At 44.5% G+C, this 23947-nt stretch overlaps 1 protein-coding gene across 2 annotated transcripts in view; it reads right to left on the bottom strand.

Annotated features, from left to right (window-relative positions):
* MBOAT1 (membrane bound O-acyltransferase domain containing 1) overlaps positions 1-22714 on the bottom strand; it is a 112524-nt gene extending 89810 nt beyond the window's left edge. For both annotated transcript variants that reach the window (XM_064363028.1, XM_064363030.1), the window contains exon 1: positions 22616-22714. In XM_064363028.1, the coding sequence (XP_064219098.1) occupies positions 22616-22714 (99 nt within the window). The remainder of the gene's footprint in view (positions 1-22615) is intronic.
* Between the last annotated feature and the right edge of the window lie 1233 nt (positions 22715-23947).

The raw sequence follows: 23947 nt of genomic DNA on the forward strand, positions 1-23947 counted from the left end.
TTTGGGAGGCCAAGGCAGGAGGATCACTTGAGGGCAGGAGGTTGAGACCAGCTTGGGCAACAGGGTGAAACTCCATCTCTACAAAAATACAAAAATTAGCTGGGTGTGGTGGCGCATCTCTATAATCCCAGCTATGTGGGAGGCTCACGTGAGAGGATTGCTTGAGCCCTGGAGGTCAAGGCTGCAGTGAGCCAAGATCTCACCACTGCACTCCAGCCTAAGTGACAGAGCAAGACCCCGTCTAAGAGAGAGAGGAGAGAGAGAAGAGAGAGAAGCAGCAGCAGCAGCAGAAGCATAAGAGAGCGAGGGTTTTCTACCTTTGTTTAAAAGTAAAATTATAGCACTCTATGGATCATGTGTAAGAGACAACCCTATGAACCACAAGGGCATCTAGCGAGAAGGATTAGAGAGTATCAGAAATGCCTCAGTCTTTGTAGTGACAAGAAACGCCAGGCTAAAAATGCTAAATAACACAGTGCATACCCACACACACAAAAGCTGGCTCGGCCTTAGAAATAGCAAGTTGCCTGATCATCACGGGAGACACGAAATTCCCATGTGAGCAAAAATTTAGAACGAGTCCCTAAAGGAGTAAACGCTCAAACCATATTAGGATACTTATGCCCTAGAAAATCCTGCTTCCTCTTAAAGACCCTCAGTATATCCCAGGTAGGTCTTTTACAGTCTCACCAAGGCACACGAGGTAGCAGTTTCTCATTCTGGGGTATCTGGAGTTCTTTGTCTCACGACCAAGAGAATTAAGGAGCGTGGACACAAAGGGTGAGGTTGGAGAAAAGTTTAATAAGCGAAAGAAGAAAGCTGGGCACAGCGGCACGTGCCTGTGGTCCCAGCTACTCAGGAAGCTGAGGCTGGAGGATCGCCTGAGTCCAGGAGTTCTGGGCTGTAGTGCGCTATGCCAATCAGGTCTCCGCACTAAGTTCGACATCCATATGATGACCTCCCGGGAGCGGGGGACCACCAGGTTACCTAACGAGGGGTGAAGCAGCCCAGGTCGTATACGGAGCAGGTCAAAACTCCCGTGTTGATCAGTAGTGGGATTGCAGCTATGAATAGCCACTGCACTCCAGCCTGGGCAACATAGCGAGACCCCATCTCTAAAACTAAAAAATAAAAATAAAATAAAGAAAAAAGCTGTCTGCCTCAGAGAGAGGGCCCAGAAGAGGGTTGCTGTTTTTCACGGTTGAATGCAAAGGCTTTCAAGGAAGATCACAGACAGAGCCCAGGAACCCAAGTGTTTAAGAGCTGCCCAGAAGGTCCTGATGATGATCACTGTTTTGAGAATCACTGCCATAAACCATGGACATTTTGTACCCCCTCAGGATGCCTTAGGTCCTTAGGAGACCTTGAGACTCATCCACCATTCAATCACCTCCATCTGCCTGGCTCCTTCGGCAGGATAAATTGGGATAAAATAATTTTCACATTTTCATTTATTCTTCAGTTGAATAAAGAACATTTTGAAATACATATACATTGTGGAATGGCTCAATCAAGCTAATTAACATATGTATTACCTCACACACATCATTTGTGGTGAAAACACTTAAACTCTACTTTCTAAGTAACGTTTTTTTTTTTTGAAGTCTCACTATGTTGCCCAGGCTGGAGTGCAGTGGCCATTCACGGGTGAGATCATGGCACACTACAGCCTTGAACTCCTGGGCTCAAGTGATCTCCCTGCCTCAGCTTCCCAAATAGCTGGGATTACAGACATTCACCACCGTGCCCAGGTAGTAAGTTTTGAGACTATAACACATTATGATTTTCCCTATCATCATGTTGTACAATAGATCACTTGAACTTATTCTTCCTGTCGAGCTTAGATTTTATATCTTTAAGCAACATCTCCCCAACTGCCTTCTCAACCCCAGCCCCCGGTAATCATCACTCTACAATCTGCTTCTATGAGATCAACTTTTTAAGTCTCCACTTCCAAGTGAGATCATATGGTATTTATCTATCTGTGTCTGGCTTATTTCACTCAGCATAATGTCCTCCAGGTTCATCCATGTTGTACAAAATGGCAGGATTCTCTTTTTTGTGAGGCTAAATAGTATTCCACTATTTATATAGCCCATTTCCTTCATCCCTTTATCTATCTGCTGTTGGACACTTAGGTTGATTCTAGATCTCAGCTATTGTGAAAGCTCTAAGTTTTTTGTTTTTTGTTTTTTGTTTTTTTGAGACAGAGTCTCACTCTGTCACCCAGGCTGCAGCGCAGTGACGTGATCTCGGCTCACTGCAACCTCCACCTCCTGGGTTCAAGCGATTCTCCTGCCTTAGCTTCCCGAGTAGCTGGGACTACAGGCACCAACCATCATGCTCGGCTAATTTTTGTATTTTTAGTAGAGATGGGGTTTCACCATGTTGGCCAGGCTGGTCTTGATCTTCCTACCTCATGACCCACCCGCTTCAGCCTCCCAAAGTAAAAATTAAAAAGTAAAAGTCTTCTTCACCCTACCCAGTAAGCCAGGTGATTGAGAGAGTCACGGTCAATGTAACCTACGTCTTTACTTTAATGGCTGCCATTTCAGAACGATATAAATAGGAAGATAAGGTATTTTTACTTTTTAAATCTCATGGGACATGAGGTCATAATACACACTGCTCTACCACTTGTTCTTTTCACTCAATATGATAAGTACTTTTCAATGTGACTTCATTTTCTGTAATACTTGCATATAATTCCATAGCTTGAGCATACCATAATTAAATTAATTTCTCCACTACTGCACATTTAGGAATCTTTCTACCTTTAAGTATCCACTGAGAAAGGCCACTGCTTAAACCAGTAATTTGTCAGTTAATACTAAGACAAAAATTGTTGTGAACTGGTAGCTGGATAAGGAGCAGAACTTCAGACAGATAGGTAGGGACATCAGGGAGGCAAGAGGTCATTTCTGTCGACAGCAATCATCACCAAATAGCCTCTGCCTGACCACCAGCAGGGACAGGGCACTCACCAACTGCAGCAGTGATGAGAACTGATCCACACAACTCCCATTAATAAGGAACTTTATGATGAGTTGAAACCTACCTTCCTCAAGTTTTCGTCCATTGGGCTTAATTCTGCTAAGGACACAGAATAATTATTCTCCTCAAACAGCCAGTAACTGCTATCACATCTGTTGTGGTTTGAGTATGTCCCTCAAAAGTTCATGTGTTGGAAACTTAATCCCCAATGCAACAGTGTATGAGGGCAGAATGGATTAATGTCATTACCGTAAAATCCAGGTCAGTTATCTCTAAAACACGTTGCTATGAAGCAAGTCTGGTCCCTGGTGCCTCTCTGTCTCACACACTCACTTCCACCTTCCAATTTCCACCCTTGATGACCCTTGCCAAAATGCTGGCACCATGCTCTTGAACTTCCCAGTCTCTGAAGTGAACCCAATAAACTTCTATTGTTTACAATGTACCCAGGCCATGGTATTATGCTGCAGCAGCAGAAAAAGATGAAGACAATTTTACATTGAAGGCTCTTTTCTAGTTTAACATCCCCCACTTCCTTCAACAGTATCTCCTCATAAGAAGTAGGTTCAAGGCCACACTTTTAAGCTCCCTTTCCTTCAGCTACACCTCATTTTACCAGTGTCCCTCTAAAAGCTAACACCCAGCTTTAAGCGTCTGAACACCTGGGAGAGTTGTGACTTGACCAGCACAGAGTGGACCGCTGTGGCCACCCGCCTGCCACAGTATCGCCTGCTGCAGACAGGACAGCAAAATAAGTCCCCTGGGTCATTTCATCACATCGGACAGGCCCAACAGGGCAATTGCAGAGTTGGGAGATAACCCATGTATTTAGCTCGATATAGTAACACAGGAAGCACTCAATTTTAAAAGGCACATTCATAGCTTTTATAGCTGTATTAGCACTAGTAACCAGAAGTTGAAGGTAGAAATACTCCCATATGGCAGAACAAATAAGCGTACCTATGGCCCACACTCTTTCAGGAATTATGCATATTTTCCTTTACACTGGAAGAGGCAGAAAGAAGTTATGTTTTCTACATGTCCAACCGGTTGGAAAGTAAGTAAACACTGTGGCTCAGCATCTGTTTTTAGAAGACAACTAATTCTTTTTTTTAATTCCCACAGAGGAAGCCATTCTTAGTGGCTAAGAATACGCTCAAACGAACAACATCTCATTCCATTGATAAGAACTAATATTTACCTGATAAAAAGTCATTCCTTTGCAAGGTTCTGTCACACTTCCTGGGTATACTAAACTTATTTGCATTTCAGATTAGATTTCCACCCTCCCATTTTGCAACAGTCAAATTTTTTTTCTTTCCATCTGTCATCTATTTCTTACGTATTGCCTTCTTCTGCCTCATCTTTTCTGCCCTAAAGTAACTTAAGTTACTTTATCATCCCCTTGTTATCCTCCAAGTTGAGTCTCTTCTTTCTCTTCCAGCTACAAACTGAAAACCAAACCTCCCTTCCAAACACCACCCACACCCTCCTCACCGCCCCGGCCTCCCATCCACTCCTTAAGAGAGTCCCAATAACACATTTAAGTCCAAGACATTTCAGTGGAGTCTGACAATTGTCCAACTTAGCCCATCAGAAATAAACTCCTACAAGACAGCAAATGTGTATTTCTGACATTCAGTGCTATCGCAGTGAAGCCTTTTCTCTACTGGCTTCAAAAATGGGATGGCACTGACAATGGGATCTCACAGGAAACAACATCTATCTGTTGCCTTAAGAGTGCACGAAGACCTTTCCCATGCTTCCCCAATCCCATGTGATATTCATAACAACTCATTCATGTAGGTGTGATCAGCTCATTTTACAGATAAGGAATCAGGCTCCAAAAGTTTAAAGAGCTTGCCCAAGGTCACATTCCTAATAAATACTGGCTCCAGGCCCAGACCCCAGCTCTTCCTAGTCATGCCTCAGTGTTCTTCCCGCTATCACAGCGAGGTGAGTTCACAGGACACACCTTAGGAGGAAACCCAAATGTCAATCACACAACCTGCATCTCAAGTTTGGTCTACTTTTCTTCAGCTGGTATGCTATAATTTCTTATAAGCAGATTTTTGCAGGGATTCTTCTGGCTTAAACAAGATACGCTTAGAGTGGTTCTATAATAAAGAGAGACTGAATCCTGTACCTGAGAGGCAGAATAGCATTTCCAATGTCAGAACTTAATGAGGGACTACCTCAGTGAGCAATGGTAAATGCATGAAGATTTTCATTTGGGTATGGCCCTCATGTTTGATGTTATGGGGAGATAAAAATATTTATACTTAAAAACTATTCATTCATGAAAATTACCCATGAGGAGCCTAAAGGGTCAAGATGAACCAAAAATCCTTTAGATTTTTTTATTTTTTTGAGACAGAGTCTCACTCTGTTACCAGGCTGGAGTGCAATGGCACTATCTCGGCTCACTGCAACCTCCGCCTCCCAGGTTCAAGAAATTCTCCTGCCTCAGTCTGCTGAGTAGCTGGGACTACAGATGCATGCCACCATGCCTAGCTAATTTTTGTATTTTTAGTACAGACAGGGATTCACCATGTTGGCCAGGATGGTCTCGATCTCTTGACCTCGTGATCCACCCTCCTCGACCTCTTAAAGTGCTGAAATAACAGGCGTGAGCCACCGTGCCAAGCAAATCTTTTATATCTTTACTGAAAATTACTTAGAATACATGCAAAGATTTTAATAAAGCTAAATTTTAAAAATAAATAAATCTAAGCACAAACATATAGCAGTGTAATTGCATATGACCTTTTCATTCTTCTGACTAGAAAATTCTCTAAATGGACAGTCCCAATGTCCATATCTGGCAATACTATAAGCTCAATGTTTACATATATTGCGCAACCAGCATCCATTTTAAATAAACTGCATTTTTAGAATAGTTTTAAATTTACAGAAAAATTATTAAAATAGCACAGAGTTCCTATATATTCGGCAGCCAGTCTCCACTATTAACATCTTCCATTAGTGTGATATATGTCATAGTTAATGAACCAGTGGTGGTATATTAACTGAAGTCCATTCTTTATTCAGATTGCCTTAGTTTTAACCTAATTCCAAGATTCCATCCAGGACACCACATTACATTTACTTGTCATATCTCCTCAGGCTCCTTTGGCTGTGACAGTTTCTCATATTTTTCTTGTTTTTGATGACCCTGGCAGTTTTGAAGAGTATTGGTCAGGTATTTTGCAGAAACACTCAATTGAGATTTGTCTGGTGTTTTTCTCAGAGACAGGGGTTAAGAGCTATGGGATTTTGCAAGGAAGAACACAGATGTAAAGTGCCATTTTCACCACCTCATATTAAGGGTAACACACTATCAACAGAGTTATCACTGTTGATGCTGACTTTGCTCACTCAACTGAGGTAGTGTCTGACAGCTTTCTCCACTGTAAAGGTATTCTCCCCACTCCCCTTTTCATACTGTACTCTGGAAGGAAGTTGCTATGCACAGCTCACATTTAAGGAGTGAAGAATTACATTCCACCTTCTTAAGGGTGAGTGTCTACATAATTATGTGCAATTCTTCTGCAGGGAGATTTGTCTATTCTCCTTATTCATTTGCGTATTCAATCAATTATTTACATCAGTATAAGCTCACAGATGTTTATTTTATACTTTGAGTTACAACCTCAAATTTCTGTAACCTATAGCTTATAGATCTAGACTTTTTTTTTTTTTGAGACAGGATCTGGCTCTGGCACCCACACTGGAGTGCAGTGGCTCAATCTCAGCTTCCCTGGAACCTCTGCCTCCCAGGTTCAAGGGATCCTCCCATCATGGCCTCCTGAATAGCTGGGACCACAGGCACGTGCCACCATGCCCGGCTAATTTTTACATTTTTTGTAGAGATGGAATTTTGCCATAATGCCCAGGCGAGTCTCAAACTCCTGGGCTCAAGTGATCTGCCTGTCTCGGCCTCTGTAAGTGCAAGGATTATAGGCATGAGCCACTGTGCCAGCCTAGAGTTCTCTATCTAATCTATACTTCTATAATTGAATGCTTCTTTATTTTACTGCTAAGACTATTCCAGCTTTGGCCACTGAAGCAGTTTCAGTTGGCTCCTGTGTCCATCTGACACACACTCATGACCTTTCTTTTGGTTTTTGTGTTGGAATTCTTCCATACACTCCAGAACTACAAAATATTCCAGGTTTGTCTTGGGTATATTCTGACCCAGTCCTAGAATCAGCCATTTCTCAAAAAAGCCTGGATCCTTTTATGGGAAAATGGTCTTAGAAACCAAGATCCAGGCTCAGGTGTACTCACTGCTAATGGAGTGTCACTTCTTGCAGACCTCTCAGCTAACAGGGCAAGAAAATACCTCTGTGTCTGTGTGTGCACACGTGCGCACACACATGCACGCACACATGTGCACTAATCCTTGAATATACACAGATCTATAATGTTTATACTTAACCATCTGTATCTATATTAAACTAAACATGAGTTCATACCGATAGACGATCATTTTCATGCACAACCAAACTGGAAGACAGTAAGAAGTTTCCTCAGATGCCAGAAATGCAAGAAAAAGCAAAAATCAGAGAGACAAGCGTTCCTGGAGCTGGCATTTTTCCCTGGGGTATATACCTATCCAGGTGGCCTAGAGTTTGGGCAAAGGAGAAAAAGCAGGCTGAGAAGGGAGAGGCAGAGGGAAGAAATGGAGGTTGTGCATAAAGCTAAGATTTATACCGAAGCCAGGACCCCTCCTAAATTCTGAGGGGAGACACCTGACAGGGATGAGTCCCTCCCCACAGAGGGTAACAGCAGATGTGTTCTTATTTGGGCCTTGGCTCTGGCAGAGGGACAAAAAGTACAAAGACTCCCCTGAGAAGGAGAGTCTGAAGGCCTAAATTCACATGCCCTGTGTGGCCAATAAAAATCCAAAGCAGCAAATGCAATTTAAGAGAGGCTGGATTGGGAATACCTCAGCTACAGAAGAAAGACCAAATTCTATCAAAAGGATTGCACTTTAAACCTGGTCTCAAAATATTCCCACAGATAACGCACCACAGAACATAAGCACCCAATCAAAAATCACAAAGACCCTTGGAAATGAAAGAAGCCAGTCATAAAGATCACCTACTATACGATTCTGTTTATATTAAATGTCCAGGATAGGCAAACTGAGAGAGAAAGTAGATCAGTGGTTGCCAGGGTTGAGGAAGAAGGGGGATAGGGAAGCAGAATCTGGGTGGAAAGGAGGACTACTCATGATCCAAGCTTCTTTCAGATGGGACGAAAATGTTCTAAGATTCAATACCACTGTCACAATCTTGTGAATATACTAAAAAACAGTTTTCTAGGCCAGGTGCAGTAGCTCACACCTGTAATCCCAGCACTTTGGGAGGCCGAGGCAGGCAGATTACCTGAGGTCAGGAGTTCGAGACCACCCTGGCCAACATGGTAAAACTCCATGTCTACTAAAAATGCAAAAAAAATTAGCCAGGCATTGTGGCAGGTGCCTTTAATCCCAGCTACTTGGGAGGCTGAGGCAGGAGAATCACTTGAACCCAGAAGGCAGAAGTTGCAATGAGCCGAGATTGAGCCGCTGCACTCCAGCCTGGGCAACAGGGTGAGACTCTGACAAAGAAAGAGAAGAAAGAAAGAGAAAGAAAAGAAATAAAGAGAAAGAAAGAGAAAGAGGGAAGGGAAGGGGAGGGGAAGGGGAGGGGAAGGGGAGGAGAGGGGAAGGGAGGAGAGGGTGAAGGGGAAGAGGAAGGGGAAGGAAAGGGAAGGAAGAGGAAGGGGAAGGAAAGAGGGAGGGAGGGAAGGGAAGGGAAAGGTAAGAGGGAGGGAGGAAGGGAGGGAGGAAGGGAGGGAGGAAGGAAAAAATCACCTAAGAATGTGTTCCATCTATCACAAAGCAAATGGCAATATTTTAAAATCCTTCACATTGCTTCTTGAAATGCCCATGAGACCGTTGGTATTTTCACTTGAGGTAAAGAAGGTTCACTGACAAAGAACAGAACAAAGGTGCTCTCCAAAGACCATCAAGATGAAGACCCTCTTCGGGAAACAAGAAGCATTAGTGGCCCACCTATCTATGGTTGCCTAACTGGCATTTTCCAGGCTTCACTGATGGTCACTCTACCATCCTGTGACTTTTCTTACTCAATACATTGACATTTAAGTTCATTTCCTTTAGTTTAGCAATTTTCAGCCTGGTTGTTCTTGTAACCATTTTTCTTGCTCTTTTCTAACTTCTCCAGTTCTTCTAGAAATGTTGCAGCAGGGAACCAAACCTAGACATATATGACTCTAATAAACATTTGAAGGTTGCCAAGTACACAAGAGAAGGTTTTTCAGCTCTCATAAAAAGTCATAAGCAGTTAATTCCTAAATTGTTTTATAGCCCACTAGCTTTCTCAGGATTCTTGCTGCAATTTCAACCAGCTAAGACAAACAGCCATAATTCATCATTCATGGTTATTGTTAAATCAAGGTTAGCCTAAAGTTGCGTCCTTACATATTTTAAGTTCGACCTAAACGTTCTTCTGCACATTGTAAACTTGTAACAAGTGGAGGTGTAAACAGACCGTACCTACACTAGTGTCAATCACTGAGTTTTGGCCAATTAAATACAGCCAACTGTTCGAACCCTGTTCAAATAAGGCAAACACCAACCTGTAACCAATCCAGCTGTTCCTGTACCTTATGTCCGCTTCCTGTACACCCCTTTCCTTTTTCTGTCCATAAATCTTCCGCCACGTGGCTGTGTTGAAGTCTCACAGCCTACGCTGGCTTGGGAGGCTGCCTGATTTGGGAATCGTTCATTGCACAGTTAAACTCCTTTAAATTCAATTCGGCTTTTTATTTTATCATCATGATGAAAGAGAGCTCCACCTTCTATCTTGATGAAATGACTGTTTTTAGCATACAGCCTCACTTTGCCCTTCTTTTAAACTAAGATAACAAAACCGGTAATCAGAGAAATGTATTTCTAAAGACACTCTAAATACATCTGTAGAAGGAAAAAAACCCATGTACGCCAACTTGTTTTGCACCTTAGTAAAACCAAATATGAAACTGGGTAAACTTTAAACTCAACAAGACTAAAAGTACCAGGAAAAAAAAAAAGTTAAACAGTCTTTTACTTCCTTTTTGTAAACTCTTTCCCAGTCTGCATACATGAAAAAGAAAAATGAAAATCCTCTTTTTGTCCTTCCTTCCACAATTTATATAAAGTGGCTTTCTGAATTTAATTCTGTATAAATGTTGATTTGCTTCCTTTTGATTAAATAATGTGCAAGGCCAGGCACTGTGGCTTACACCTATAATCCCAGCACTTTACGAGGCTCAGGTGGGAGGATCGCCTGAGATCAGGAGTTCAAGACCAGCCTGACCAACATGGTGAAACCCCGTCTATGCTAAAAACATAAAAAATAGCTGGGCGTAGTGGCACATGCCTGTAATCCCACCTATCAGGAGACTGAGGCAGGAGAATCACTTGAAACCGCAAAATGGAGGTTGCAGTGAGCCAAGATCATACCACTGCACTCCAGCCTGGGCAAAAGAGTGAAACTCTGTCACAAAATAATAATAATAATGTGCAGGTAAGTTAACACTTACTGTTTAGAGACAATGAACAATTACCTTTTACTAGAATGGAGAAGAGAGGCTATAAACACCCCAACATCCCTAATGGTCAAAAACTAGATTCTCTTTGCAAGATCTTTCTTGCAGAGTATAGCACACATGTTCCTAAGGCATTCTGGCTTTACTCTAGATGAAGTAAAAGAAAATAGAAGATTCCAGAGCCCCAGAGGTCAACTCAGTTCAGCCAACCTGCGCTAAAGTGCACACATTTCATTTGGAGAAATAAGAAAGCAAATCATACAGGTACAATCGCTTTAGCTAAGTCTACTGAAATTGGAAAGAAAAAATAATCTTGGTTTGTAGTCTTGCCTTCAAAATGTGTTATTTTACAAACTAAAACTAACCCTTTCGCACTAAGGTCAAAGGTCTTGAAATTCCAGAGCCAAATTGGTCTTTAAGAGCACTGTTTCCAGGAGATGGGGATATCGAGAATTCTGGAGAAGTCTAATGCCACCAGGCCAGTAGGAGGCAGAGCCATTTTTATCCCAAAGGCACAAGAGATGAGGGAACAGTTAATATCCTTACGCCCATGCCCCAAGTCACTTCTCTGCATCTAAGAGGACAACTGGACAGAAACCCCAAGTCTTCTGCCTCCCCCAGCTCATTGCTCTTCCCCTCACAGGTCTCACTGTTGAGTGGCACTCTGGGGTGTCCGTATTCTCTGCTCCAATGTGAGCAGAGCAGGCAGTGTCATCACAGAAGGCTCCCTTCTCCAACCCTCTCACTCCCACAACACCAGCACTTTCAGCATTTGCTAAAGAACAAAGTGTAGAGTGGCAGGGTCCCCACCAGGTTACTTAAGGGTGTATGTCCCCTGCTTGAACTCTGAAGCCTGGGCAGTCAGCCAAGTCCGTGGTGCCCAACCAAGGAGCAGGTGCCCCTGAGAACTCAAACATCCCGAAGAGTATCTGCGAACCTATCCCCCAAAAAAAAAAAAAAAAAAACCACAGTCTCATCACTCAAACACAGGAGGCAAAGAGCCAGAAAATCAGCTCAGAAGCAATTTAGACACAGAGGTGATGAGGATCTCGAGAGCTATCCTGCTGCCACCCAGGAGTGTCCCATATGTAAGTCCCAATAAACTCATGTGCTCACCAAATTGGACTTGTCTGAGTCATTCTTTGGTCTCTCAGCTCCTTCCCAGTTTGGGGGGGAGTTAAAATTCCAGATTTTTTTCATAACACAAAGCCATGGCTAGAACAGAAACAAAGCTTTCAGAAAAGGAAGAAAGGAAGTTCAAAAGTCACCAGAGCTCTGTATACACAGACATGAATCAATCCCTAAGAGACACTGTTAGGAACGAAGGAACGAAGGAAGGAAGGACGGACGGACGAAGGACGGAAGGACGAAGGGCAGGAGGAAAGGCGGGCGAGCGATGGGGGTGCTCACACACTATCACTTACGTCAGAAAATAAGACAAAAAGATTCTGGGCACATGTAGATATAAACTATCTCTGAAACCATGCAACTGAACCATGGAAATCTGGCCAGCTGGAAACAGGGGAAGCAGGGGTGAGAGAGGCTGACCTTTCCTTATATCCCCTTTTCTGCTTGTGACTTTGATAGTAAATGCAAGTACTACCTAATAGGAAAAGTGATTTTTTTTTTTTTTGAGACAGTCTCACTCTGTTGCCCAGGCTGCAGTGCAGTGATGTGATCTCAGCTCACAGCAACCTCTGCCTCCTGGGTCTAGCAATTTTCCTGCCTCAGCCTCCCAATTAGCTGGGACTACAGGCAGGCATCACCACACCCGGCTAATTTTTGCATTTTTGGTAGAGATAGGTTTTCACCATGTTGGCCAAGCTGGTCTCGAACTCCTAACCTCAAGGGATCTGCCTGCCTTGGCCTGCCCAAGTGCTGGGATTCCAGGCATGAGCCACCCTGCCTGGCCAGAAAAGTAATTTTTGCAAACTGTATCTATACAAAATAAAAGCTTAAAGAAAATCAATAAAAAATAAAAATTTAAAAGAATGTGATAAATAAAACAAAAACAGAGAGCAAAAATTAATACCGGGGCAGCAGGTGGGGGAGTCTTAGGAACAAAAATGTCTCAATCCAGTGACACTCACAGTTAAACCACTTTATGAAATTTCATGAAATGACTTTTGAGTTTAGTAACTTCCTCTAAGCCTTAACAACCTTTTGCTGTGTACCTTTGCTGACTCATCTGTTTCAATTCAGAGCCACAGAATGATGAATGAGACAAAGTTAAAAAAAAAATTTTTTTAATTTTAATTCCTTGTTTGAAATAAGAGTATAGGATAGCCCAAACACAAACTTTTCAAATGTACTCTTGCTCTTCTCTAAATCAGGTTAGAGCCTGAGTTCCCTGGTTTTTTTGGTAATAAACCTGAGAATGGAATATTTATAATAAAATGATAGTTTGCTGGAAATCCCCAGCAATATCAGCCCAGAAACCTTCATTCAACACTTTAAACTCTTGAAGGTGATTGTAAACTTTCAAAACCATCTCTCAAATTAGTCAGTTTTACTAATGCATAAAAGAAGATTAACCATTGATAACTTTAAAAAATTAGAAACAGAGCTCCACTATTACAAGGAAGTTGGTAAATGATTCACTAACGGCATTTTTTTTTTTTTTGGAAAATTAAAACCACATTGCCTATGGGTTAATGAGTTAATGTTTTTGCAGATAGTTACATTTCTTAAGCCCAAAGAAATAGTGATTTTTTTAATAAAGCACATTTTTAACCAGCATAGACTATTTGGAGTTACTTTTCCCACTGATGACTCTCTGTCCTTGTGTTTGCCTGGCAAAACTACTAGAAATTGTCATTAATGAGACTGCAATAAGTTATCGCTTTATCTTGCTTACTGGAAGACTGACTTAAAATAGAAAGCCTTTGAAAAGCACATAGCCACTGTTACTAAATGACACAAACTGAATTCTTTATACAAGTTGCTGGTACAAAAGATATTTCCAGATTTTATCTCTTTAGATATAATCTTTTGATGAAATTTTCCTTTATAAATGTAATTCTTGGCTGGGTATGGTGGCTTATACCTATAATCCCAGCACTTTGGGACTTTGGGAGGCCAAGATAGGAGGATCACTTAAGCCCAGGAATTCAAGACCAGCCTGGGCAATACAGCAAGACTCCGTCTCAAAAAAAAAAAAAAAAGAAAAGAAAAGAAAAGAAAAGAAATAAATGCAATTCCAAGGCAAAGCTACAGAATACTTGACAGTATTTGACTATATGGCATCTTTTGTATGTATGACTTGACTTTAGACTGCTAAAGGAAATATCTTCATGTTCACAGAAATCTGAAACAACTGGTCAAAAAAAACGATATTAATAACTGCATTTATAACTGGAAGTAATGAGTATATCAACCGCACACAATGAAAATGGGAATGAAGTGTGTCACCTTTAAATAACCAATATAAACATTTCACTATCAGCATTTGAGCCATGAATTAACTTTCAAATTAGAAATTAAGCCCATTTAATCTGATATTCAGGTTCCAAATAATAAACAGGCCTGATTCAGTTGGCAAAAAGAACTGGCTCCCAATTTCATCTTAATTAAGTCATTCATTCCAGTTCAAAAATGCAAATAAAATTTCACTTCAATTCAACAAACATGTACTTAATTCCTACTTTGTCTTAAGCACACAAAGACGACCCAGATTCATCCTCAGTGGTGTCAAATAAAATTATTAAGGAGCAATTGTTTTGGACTGAGCTCCTGCACACACCAGACCAAACCAGAATGGAGTCACTGGTGCTAGGAGCTATATAAACAAACAAATTTACAATGGACCTGTTTTCAAAAAAAAAAAAAAAAAAAAAACAGGAGAGTCACAGCAACCAATAGAAAAGGGGCCCAGTGTACCTGAGCCAGCACGAGGAAATCCCATCTTTTTTAACCTTATAAGGACAGTAACTTTGCTTCTCATTCTTTGCTTCTGCTTTCTTCAGCCTTTTCTACCTGTAAAACCCACCTCTTCAGCTCAGCCTTTCTATTTTACAATGGGATGATGCCCGATTCATGAATCACTAATAAAAGACAATTCAATCTTTAGAATCAATTTGTTGATATTTTCTTCTTTTATAAGGATTACTGCCCACAAAGAACGTGACTCTCTTCTCTTCCTCCTAGAATATTCTGACTGTCTCACTGGGTCCCCTGTCCCCTCAAATTTCCCTCCTGCTTCTAAAGCAGCTGCTCCCAGGAAGTCTTCCCCTAGCACTGTCTCAGGAGAGGCCCCACATCCTCTGGCAGTGGTGTGTGCACTGGGCACTTGTATTTCAAAGGCTTACAGGCAAACAGCAGTTCACCAGTGTCTACGTGTTTGTCTCTTAGAAGGCACAGGTAACTCACTGATCTCTGATCTCCGATCTCCGTTTAGCCCACTGTTTGGCATACAGCACTCAATAAATAACTATGGAAAGAAGCCTCTCAGAGTCAGGCAGGACAGAGAGACCAATAAATATCTAAGACACAAAGTAAAAGGCAGAGCAATGTAATATGGATAGAATGCTATGGAGAAACGGAGAGAAAGAAGGGGGCCATTTGGCCCTAGTGGGGAGGCAGGACTGTGTTACAGAGGGAAGATAGGAGGAGAGGATTTTAGAGCCAGCCTGAAAACAGGAATTGAGGACCGGGCTGAGGAATAAAGCTCCAAGGAGAAGGAAGTGCGTGTGTGCAGAGGCTGGAAGGTGTGAAAGACACACTGTGTTTGAGGGATAGGAAAGTCAACAGTCCACTGTGGTAGAAGCACAGCACGCAGGGAAGGCGGTGCTGGGCGCAGTGCAGCAACCAGGAGCACGGCCACCAGCGACAGACCTGAGTTCCAGTCCTGCCTCTGCCCCTTCCCAGCTGCAAGCAAGTGACAGAAGTCCTGGGGGCTGCTTCCTGACTTGAACTTTGGGAAGAGGCTGAGTGTGGTAGCTCACGATTATAATCCCAGCATTCTGGGAGGATAAGGTGGGAGGATCGTTTCAGGCCACGGGTTTAAGATCAGCCTGGGCAACATGGCAAGACCACATCTCTACAAAAAATACAAAAAATTACCCAGGTGGGGTGGTATGCACCTTTCATCCCAGCTACTTGGGAAGCTGAGGCAGGAGGATTGCTTGAGCTCAGGAGTGAGGATTGCTTGAGCTCACGGTGCCATGATCAAGCCAGTGTCCTCTAGCCTAGGCAACAGAGTGAGAACCTACCTCAAAAAGAAAAGAAAAAAGGAAAAAGAAAAAAAGAAAGAAGGAAAAAATTGGGGGAAAGAAGGAAGAAACTTGGGGAATAACTTTTAGTGCTGTATGAACGGAGAGAATGTAGGCAGACCAGTGCTGAGAGCATAAGCATTCAATGTATGGAGTTGTCAGTGTCCTTAAGTCAGCAGGTAAACTGAGGCCAAGTTGTGAAGAACCACCTTTTGTTGGAAGGCTAAAGCTCCAGGACACACGAGGCCCTTGCTTCAAATGCCAGGGAATATATGGTCACACCTGTGATCTCCCTGTTCTCTCTTCAATTACTGTCAAATCTAGCCCCCGGACTGTGACACCAGCCAGCAGTTTCCAGTAGGCCAGCCCACCTTCTAGACTTATCGGGAACCCCCCAGCATGGAGACAGCCCATCCTCGCACAAGATCTAAGGACAGTCCCCAACTCCACTAGCCCTGCCCTCTGCAACTGTGTGACCTGGGGGGTTATACGTCACAATCTTACCCCCAACACATCCACATCCAGTGCCCGAAGGCTGCTTCCAAAAGGCACCCCCGACTTGTCAACAGCAAGCTCTTCAGAACCATGAAGGAACTTTCCATCACATAAATGTGCAGCTACAGGAAGGACTGCAAAGCTCAGAGTCAGTCCCTGGACGCCACCCTACCTGCCTAGACCCCTCCCGCTCCTCCCCAGCCCTCACTGGCAGCACGCAAGCTCCACTTCTCAACTGCACCCACGTGCTGCCCCTGACTTCCTTCTCCCACTCCTCTGTGACTCATCTTATTGCTTTCCTCCCTCCACTGCTGACCTTCTTCACAAGGCCCGCCCTCTGTTCCCATTTTACTACCACGACGGCAAAGCCTAGGTCAGGAGCAGCAGATCAGGGCTTTTCCAGACCCCCACTGCTGCTTTGCACTATTTTTTTTTTTGAGATGGAGTCTCGCCGTGTCGCCCAGGCTGGAGTGCAGTGGTACAATCTCGGCTCACTGCAAACTTCCGCCTCCTGGGTTCAAGCGATTCTCATACCTCAGCCTCCCGAGTAGCTGGGACTGCAGGCGTGCGCCACCCACCCAGCTAATTTTTGTATTTTTAGTAAAGATGGGGTTTCACCACGTTGGCCAGTCTGGTCTCAAACTCCTGACCTCAGGTGATCCTCCTGCCTCGGCCTCCCAAAGTGCTGGGATTACAGGTGTGAGCCACCAAGTCTGGCCGCTTTGCACTATTTTCCTTCCACTATCCTTATAGGAAACCTTTCTTCCCTCCAGACTCCCCTACGCTCCTAACGTTCCATGACAGGATGCAGGCAGAGGTACGGGCTGAGCCCATGACACACAGCGGGATGCGTCACACCCCCTCTGCTCCCTCTTCCTGCTCTGAGAATCTACCCACCTCTGGTGACTCCTCCACATTTCTGGGTACCTTAGGGACCTCATAGTCTTCTCCACAACTGCCCAAATTCACCTGGGTATTCACCTTCAATGTCGAGAAAGGCAATCCATCAAATCCCCCAGTTCCCTGCTTGCTACACTGAACAGACTTTCACCCCATCCTCATGAGCACACCCTGATTTTCATCATCGCCCAAAAAGACTTCACTAGAAATCCTTCACTCACATATCCTAGCCCTCCAGCTCTCACTTCCTCTGCACCTGCCCCTCCGTGACCCCTCATCTCGAGAAGTTTTCCTCTTCACTCTTATTACCACAAACTATCAGCATCTTTCAACACCCATGCTTCTTAACTTCCCTACAACCTTCTCTGAAGGTTTCATTTTTCCTCCTGAAAGGAGCTGCTGAAATTAAAAAAAAAAGCACATATTGGTGCATATTCATCTAAAAATGTATAATTTTCAGGAGGTTGATGATACTCAGCAGTTCATTCAATTGACTTTCTCAGTGCTTTCTCAATTTTCCTTAAATACTTCTCCAACTCTGCACTCATCCGCAAAACCCCGGCTTCCTCCTCCATCCCTACCTCCTCCAGTGAGGACCTTCTGTACTCCTTTACAAAATGAAAATCTTCTCACAACTTAAACCCTGCAGTGTCCTCCCTTGACTAAAGTTATGGCTCTCAAACTTTAGCTGGCATGAGAATCAGCCGGGGAGCACCCTCACACCCTGATATTCAAACTCAGCAAGACAGGGGTGGATCCCAGAAACACCCACGGCGGAAGATCCTCATGATGACATCCAGGCACGATATTTGAGGAAATCTGATGATCAGGTCAAATCCAGCCCACTGCCTATTTCTGTGTGGCCTCCATGCAATAAATGCATTTTACATTTTAAAGGGTTTAAAAACATCTAAGGAAGAACATTTCAAGAAGTGAAAATTACATGAAATTTAGATGTCAGGATCCACAAATAGTTATATGGGAACTCAAACCTTGACTACGAAGAGACTTTAAATTTGTTTAGAATTAAGCCTACAAACCAAGCAAGATAACTAGCAATATAAGGGAATATTTACCAAGCATCAAATGGAAACAGTAAATTCTATCGGAGTCCAGGATGCCCTGTGGACCTCCCTTCTCTGTTCCACCGTGGCGCCATCCACAAACCTGTATAGCATCTACATGGGTCTGTGAGCATATAGAACCTATATACTCATATGGGCCTTTTCTTTCCTCTTTAGTATATAATCTCTTGTAGGATGGGGACCTTGATTTTTTTTTATCCTTGTATTTCTATCACATGGCCGGGTACCTGGTGCTAATAGCATTAAATAAATATTTAATTGATTTAACAATGACTGGAATGTTAGCTGAGCTTTCAATGAAGGACAAGACTTAGATAAGAAAAGAACTGAAGGCCAGGCTTTGCAAGCAGGGCCAAGGGAACCAACCAGGTGACTGAGAGCTCCAGGCAGGTAAAGAAACTGCAGTCATGGGCCCAGGTGAAATCATCAGACTCACTCCTGGTATCACCATTAGTCTGGAGCTCCATATCTTTAAAGCTGGTCTTCATCCATCCAGACTTTTCAACTGTGACACAAGCTTACAATAATAATCCTAAGCCTTCACTTTTTCATCTCAAAACTATTTCCTAGATTCTTATCTCCTGGTCTATTTTCCCCTTGCCCCTTTTTCTGCTGATGCTAAATTAGAAGAAAAAAGAACCAGAAACTCAGAGTTGTAGTGTAATACTGAATTCATATATTGCATGCACACACACCCACCGTTTGGGGGCACAATCAGGTAAAATATCCCAAAAATGCTTTGATGGTGGGTAGAATTTGCCACCACTAAATTGGAAGTTTCTTCAAGCCTGGAAACACTTTCCACTTCAGCTTTCACAGCTCCTAGGACGTAACGGTGCACCACACAAATTACTAGCATCAACATTATCATATCTGTTTTGGCAGCTGAGTCAATCTTGCAAACCTTTAGTTTAAAAGCACATCAAGTTACACTCCACAACCAAAACAAAGTGAAGACAGGAGTAGATGATTCCCTGATTCCCCCAAAACCGCAAAGAAAAGTGCTCGACTAATTTGTCCTAAGTGAAACCTTTTATTGGAGTAATCCTACTAACCACCATAGCTCCGTATCTGCTCACTGGACAGGGGCCAATCATTTAGAAATAAAGTTTTCAACAAACCTATCTTTGAAGCATCTGTAGAGGCCCCTAAGTCATCATCCATTTCCTGTATTCTGCATCTGAATTAGTATGCTCTATTTGTCTCTAATTAAGTGAGATAATTTTACATTTCACATCTTTAGGAGGATGTGAGACTAATAAAAATCCCTGAAAACAAAAACCACAGACTTTTCCTGAGTGTAGACCTAACCACACACAGGCTTTCCTATTGAAGGATGCCACGAATTTAACAGAATAGATAAATGCAACAATCAGATGAAAAATAATAAACAGTTCTTCACATACGAAGCAGAATGCTTACCAGGTATTTCCATTTTTGCAGATAATTAACTACTTGACACAGGATCCAGAAGCTAAAGACATTTACAGGAGTGGAATCAATCAGGAATTAGGATGTTAAGACATTATGAAAATGATTCAGTGCCCTTAGGAGGCATACAAAGAACGATTTGGGCAACTTAAGATATATATTTTATAATTTTGAGCATATCCCAGGCCAATCAAGTCGCTCTTTAATGGGACAGGAGCAAACACATATCAAGGCCTGCACGCTTATCCTCAGGTTACTCCCTAGATCTGCCTCAATCTTTCTCTTCCCTGTCCTATGCCACAGGAGGAGTCCCTCCAGGCTGAGGCCCGGAACCCTTGGGGGCCACTGGGAAGAGACGAAAGGGCTGCAAGGTGGGAAGAAGGGCTGAGGTTCTCTCTCTGATTCTTGAGGACATCCAGGCAGGTCCAGCTCTCACAAATGGCAATGAAGTTCGTCCACTTTCCCCTCCAGCTGCCCCCTATTTCTGACCTCAGCACCTCAACATCCTTTGTTGATTCCCTTAATCTTGCCCATACCCCTCTGAGTAATTCAGTAAAGTCTGTTCATTTCAGCCAATGGGGTTGATTCCTGTTTCCTGCAGGTACCCTGTCTGATACAAGAACCTTCCTAATGCAGGGCATTTTGCATCATATACAATTTCTCAACCTCAAAATGTAGGTCTTATTGCCATCTCCCATTCTACATGAGGATGCTGAGGCTCCAAGAGGTTAGAGTTCCAGCTGGCAGTCACAGAGGAAGTTCACTGGCAGAGCTGGAATTGTACCCAGGTCAGCCTGACATCTAAGCCCTTAAGAAGTCTTAAAAATGTGAAAGGGAAAAACACACCAGGCTTCCAAACTCGCAAAACACAATGTAGCTTCAAACCACATTATTTATGGTTTGGGGATTTTCCCTGGGCCTAAAATAAGCTACCTGGGGCACTGCCTTTTAAGTGCTTCTTCCACCAAGGGTCTTTCAGACTCCTGCTGGAGGGTGGTCAGACCAACCTTAAAGCTAACAGATCCCAGGGGCTCCTGACCATGGCTAATATTCCTCCTTCAGTTTATCCCAGAAATCCCTCCCTCCCTTCCAATCTTAAACATCCCTAAGGCTCTTTTGTTCCTTTTTATGAATTAAAACCAGAATTACTTTTCTAGAAAAGTAGGGGATGCAACTGAAAGACATTAAAAACATAATTCTAGCACCTCCCAGTCATAACTTGCCATGGTCCTTTAGCCCTATAAAAGCCTCCCAGGAGCCTTTCCACCTGTGCAGAAGAGATTAGAAGAGAAAATGCAATTAAAATATCCTCTGATAGAAGTGGAGAGGTACGAACAAAACAAACTCCCCTTAAGGAAATTCAGCTGTGAGTTTTATTTAACCTCAGGACTAAAGAATCTGCTGGCTGGGCGTGATGGCTCACACCTGTAATGCTAGCATTTTGGGAGACCAAGGCAGGCGGATTACCTAAGCTCAGGAGTTCAAAACCAGCCTGAGCAACACGGTGAAACTCTAAAATACATAAGAAATTAGCTGGGTGTGGTGGCATGCACCTGTAGTCCCAGCTACTCAGGAGGCTGAGGAGAATTGTTTGAACCGGGAAGTGGGGGTGTTGCAGTGAGCCGAGATCATGCCACTGCACTCCAGCCTGGGCAACAGGAGACTTTGTCTCTACAAAAAAAAAAAAAAAAAAGCGCTATTATGTCTGTCTCTGCCTGGGTCCTGAGGTCTATCTCATCCTCACTAGAAACTAAAGGGTACGTTACAAAAGCAGAAATGCTTTGGCACCTGAAACCCTTTCCAAGTTCCTGACTTTCCGGAGTTTGCAACTGATGAGAAGACAATGGTCTCATCAGGTGGAGATCTAAGTCAGGTCCTCAGAGTGAGCCAGGTATGAGGGTGGCTCAGTAAACAGGACCCGAATAAACCAAATGTCCAGGTCTCACTTTCTCATTGCTGAAGGGGTGTGTGGAAAGGACAGCAGGTATGCTCTCGTTAAAAGCAAAGGAAAAGGAGCACTGGTGAGAGGAAGGAGAAGAAAACCAGGCAAAACAGGAGCGTAGTGGGTCGCCCCCTTCCCTCACATGCCCTGTCCAATTCCAATTAAATCAACATTTACTGATTGGCTCACTACTAAGTATGCCCTCGATCTAGCCTGCAGCACCTAAAGAGACAAGGAAATGAGTAAGACCGGCTTCATCTTCAGGAAGGTTTCTTGCCAGGTATCACTGTTGTTGCCATTTTTAATTTTAATGACTGTTGATAATTCCTGGACAGTTCAAATAACTTCACTGGGGTCCTTGTCCTACCACTAACCTATCCTACTCAGAAGCCCCAGACCCAGGCAAATGAGCCAACCGAATAAAGGTTGGGAAAAGGTCCTGGGAAAACCAAAGCGTCCTTGGGTGCCCCGCATCACACACGGTACAAAGTAACTGTCACCCCTGAACAAGCCTCGCCGCAGAAGTCTAAAACCCAAGTCTTGTATTCAAAATCTCTAGATTACAGTCTACAGATTAATCGCGCTGGTTTTTTAAAGTATGGTTATCTAAATTAAAAACAATAACGGCTTGAGGACACTGATGAAAGAAACACTGGTTTCATTTATCAGCCTACTTCACAACTTGATTACAGGAAAGGAGGTAATCCCAAACTTTAAAAAAAAAAAAAAGTTCCATCGAACTTGCCGCGCAGACTGTACCATATTTTTCACACTTACAAGGAGGAAAAATACTAACACCAACTCAAGAAGGAAAAAAAAAAAAAAAAGCCCAACTGTCTAGTGTGCGGCTGTAAAATGCGCCATGGAGGCGGAGGGACGGTGGATAACAGTTTCGCCCGCCCCACGCCCGCGATCCCCGGGGAGCTGGGGTCGCTGCGCCCGCGGCCCGCGGTTACCTGGTCCAGCGGGATGCCCAGGAGCTCGCTGAGCGGGTGCAGGCAGGTGGAGCCGGTGGTGCGGTAGGAGAGGCTGGACGGCTGCGGCTCTGCTGCCATCCTGCATCTTCGGGAGGTGGCTGCCCCGGCCCCCGCCCGCAACACCCCTGCTCGGCGTCCTCCCGCCCGGGTGCCCGAGGGTGGCTGCACCGCGGGGCGCACGGCCGCCTGGTTCGCGCGGGAGCGAACGGGAGGCCGGCGGACGCGAACCGGCGCAAACTCTCGGGGCGCAAACTTCGCGTTGGCGCTGGCGCTGAGGCCACGGGCTCCGTACGAGGGCCGGGCCCAACGCGCCCCGCTTCCCGCTCCCCTCCTCTCGGCGCCCATTGGCCGGGCCGCTCGGGACGGCCCCGAGAGGAGGGAAGGAGGGAGGAAAGCGGGGACTCGGAGTCCGGCCCCCGAGCGCCTCCCGGCCCGCCCAGCACGGCCCGCACCGAGGCCGACCAGGAGAGGGAAAGCGCCGCCAGCGGGCGCCGCCGCCTGGCCCTGCAGCTGGTGGCGCGCGGCCCCGGGGGCGGAACGCGCCTTTCCTCTTCCCGGGCCGGTAGTCCTAGCTCCCCGCCCGACGCCGCGGCCTCACCCGGCGGGCGCCTTCGCTGGAGCGCGCCGCCCACCCCGCCCCACCCTTTTCTGGTTTCGCCCGCGCGGTGGAAGCGGCTGAGTGGCTGCGTTTCCCTTTCTAGCCGCACGGGTTCCCCTGCCGGTAGCTGGAAGCTCCAGAGACCCTGCGCTGCCAGCGGGCGCCGCAGCCACCAGACTCCCCACTGTCTGTACCCTCCTCAGCGCTACGCATAGTTTCCTGCACCCTGATCTGACGTGCATGGTATCACACAAGCAAATACAGGGGACTGCTAGCTTCGGGTCACTTCAGTCTCTGGAGTGAGAAGTATTTCACCTCTGTTCTACTGTGTACATGCTGATAAGTCATTTGCATGCCGCCGGTCCTCAGAAAGGGCACCTTGCTCCTTAACTTCTCTGCCCCCAGACACCCATGCATCACTGTGACTTGGAAAACTTTTCCAAGTTATCGCTAGGTTCTCAGAAACTTAACAATCTTGAAGATCCTTTCCAGGAATCGCTAGCTGATGAAAAAGGGTTTCAGGAGGGTAATATTCCGGGCTGCTGGGTAGAAAACCAAGGAAAGTGAGCTCACGTGGCCCCCAGCCTCCACCTGGAAACCCGCGGAGCTCTTAGTAAAGATCAGCTGGTGGAGCATCGATCTGACAGGCAATGACTTTCTTTCTGGCAGATTCTATCAATGTGGCCTCCAGCTTCAAAGTAAACCGAAGGCCT

This window comes from Aotus nancymaae, unplaced genomic scaffold (genome assembly GCF_030222135.1).
Source record: "Aotus nancymaae isolate 86718 unplaced genomic scaffold, 86718_ANA_hifiasm-v0.15.2.pri h1tg000051l, whole genome shotgun sequence".
Lineage (NCBI taxonomy): Eukaryota > Metazoa > Chordata > Mammalia > Primates > Aotidae > Aotus > Aotus nancymaae.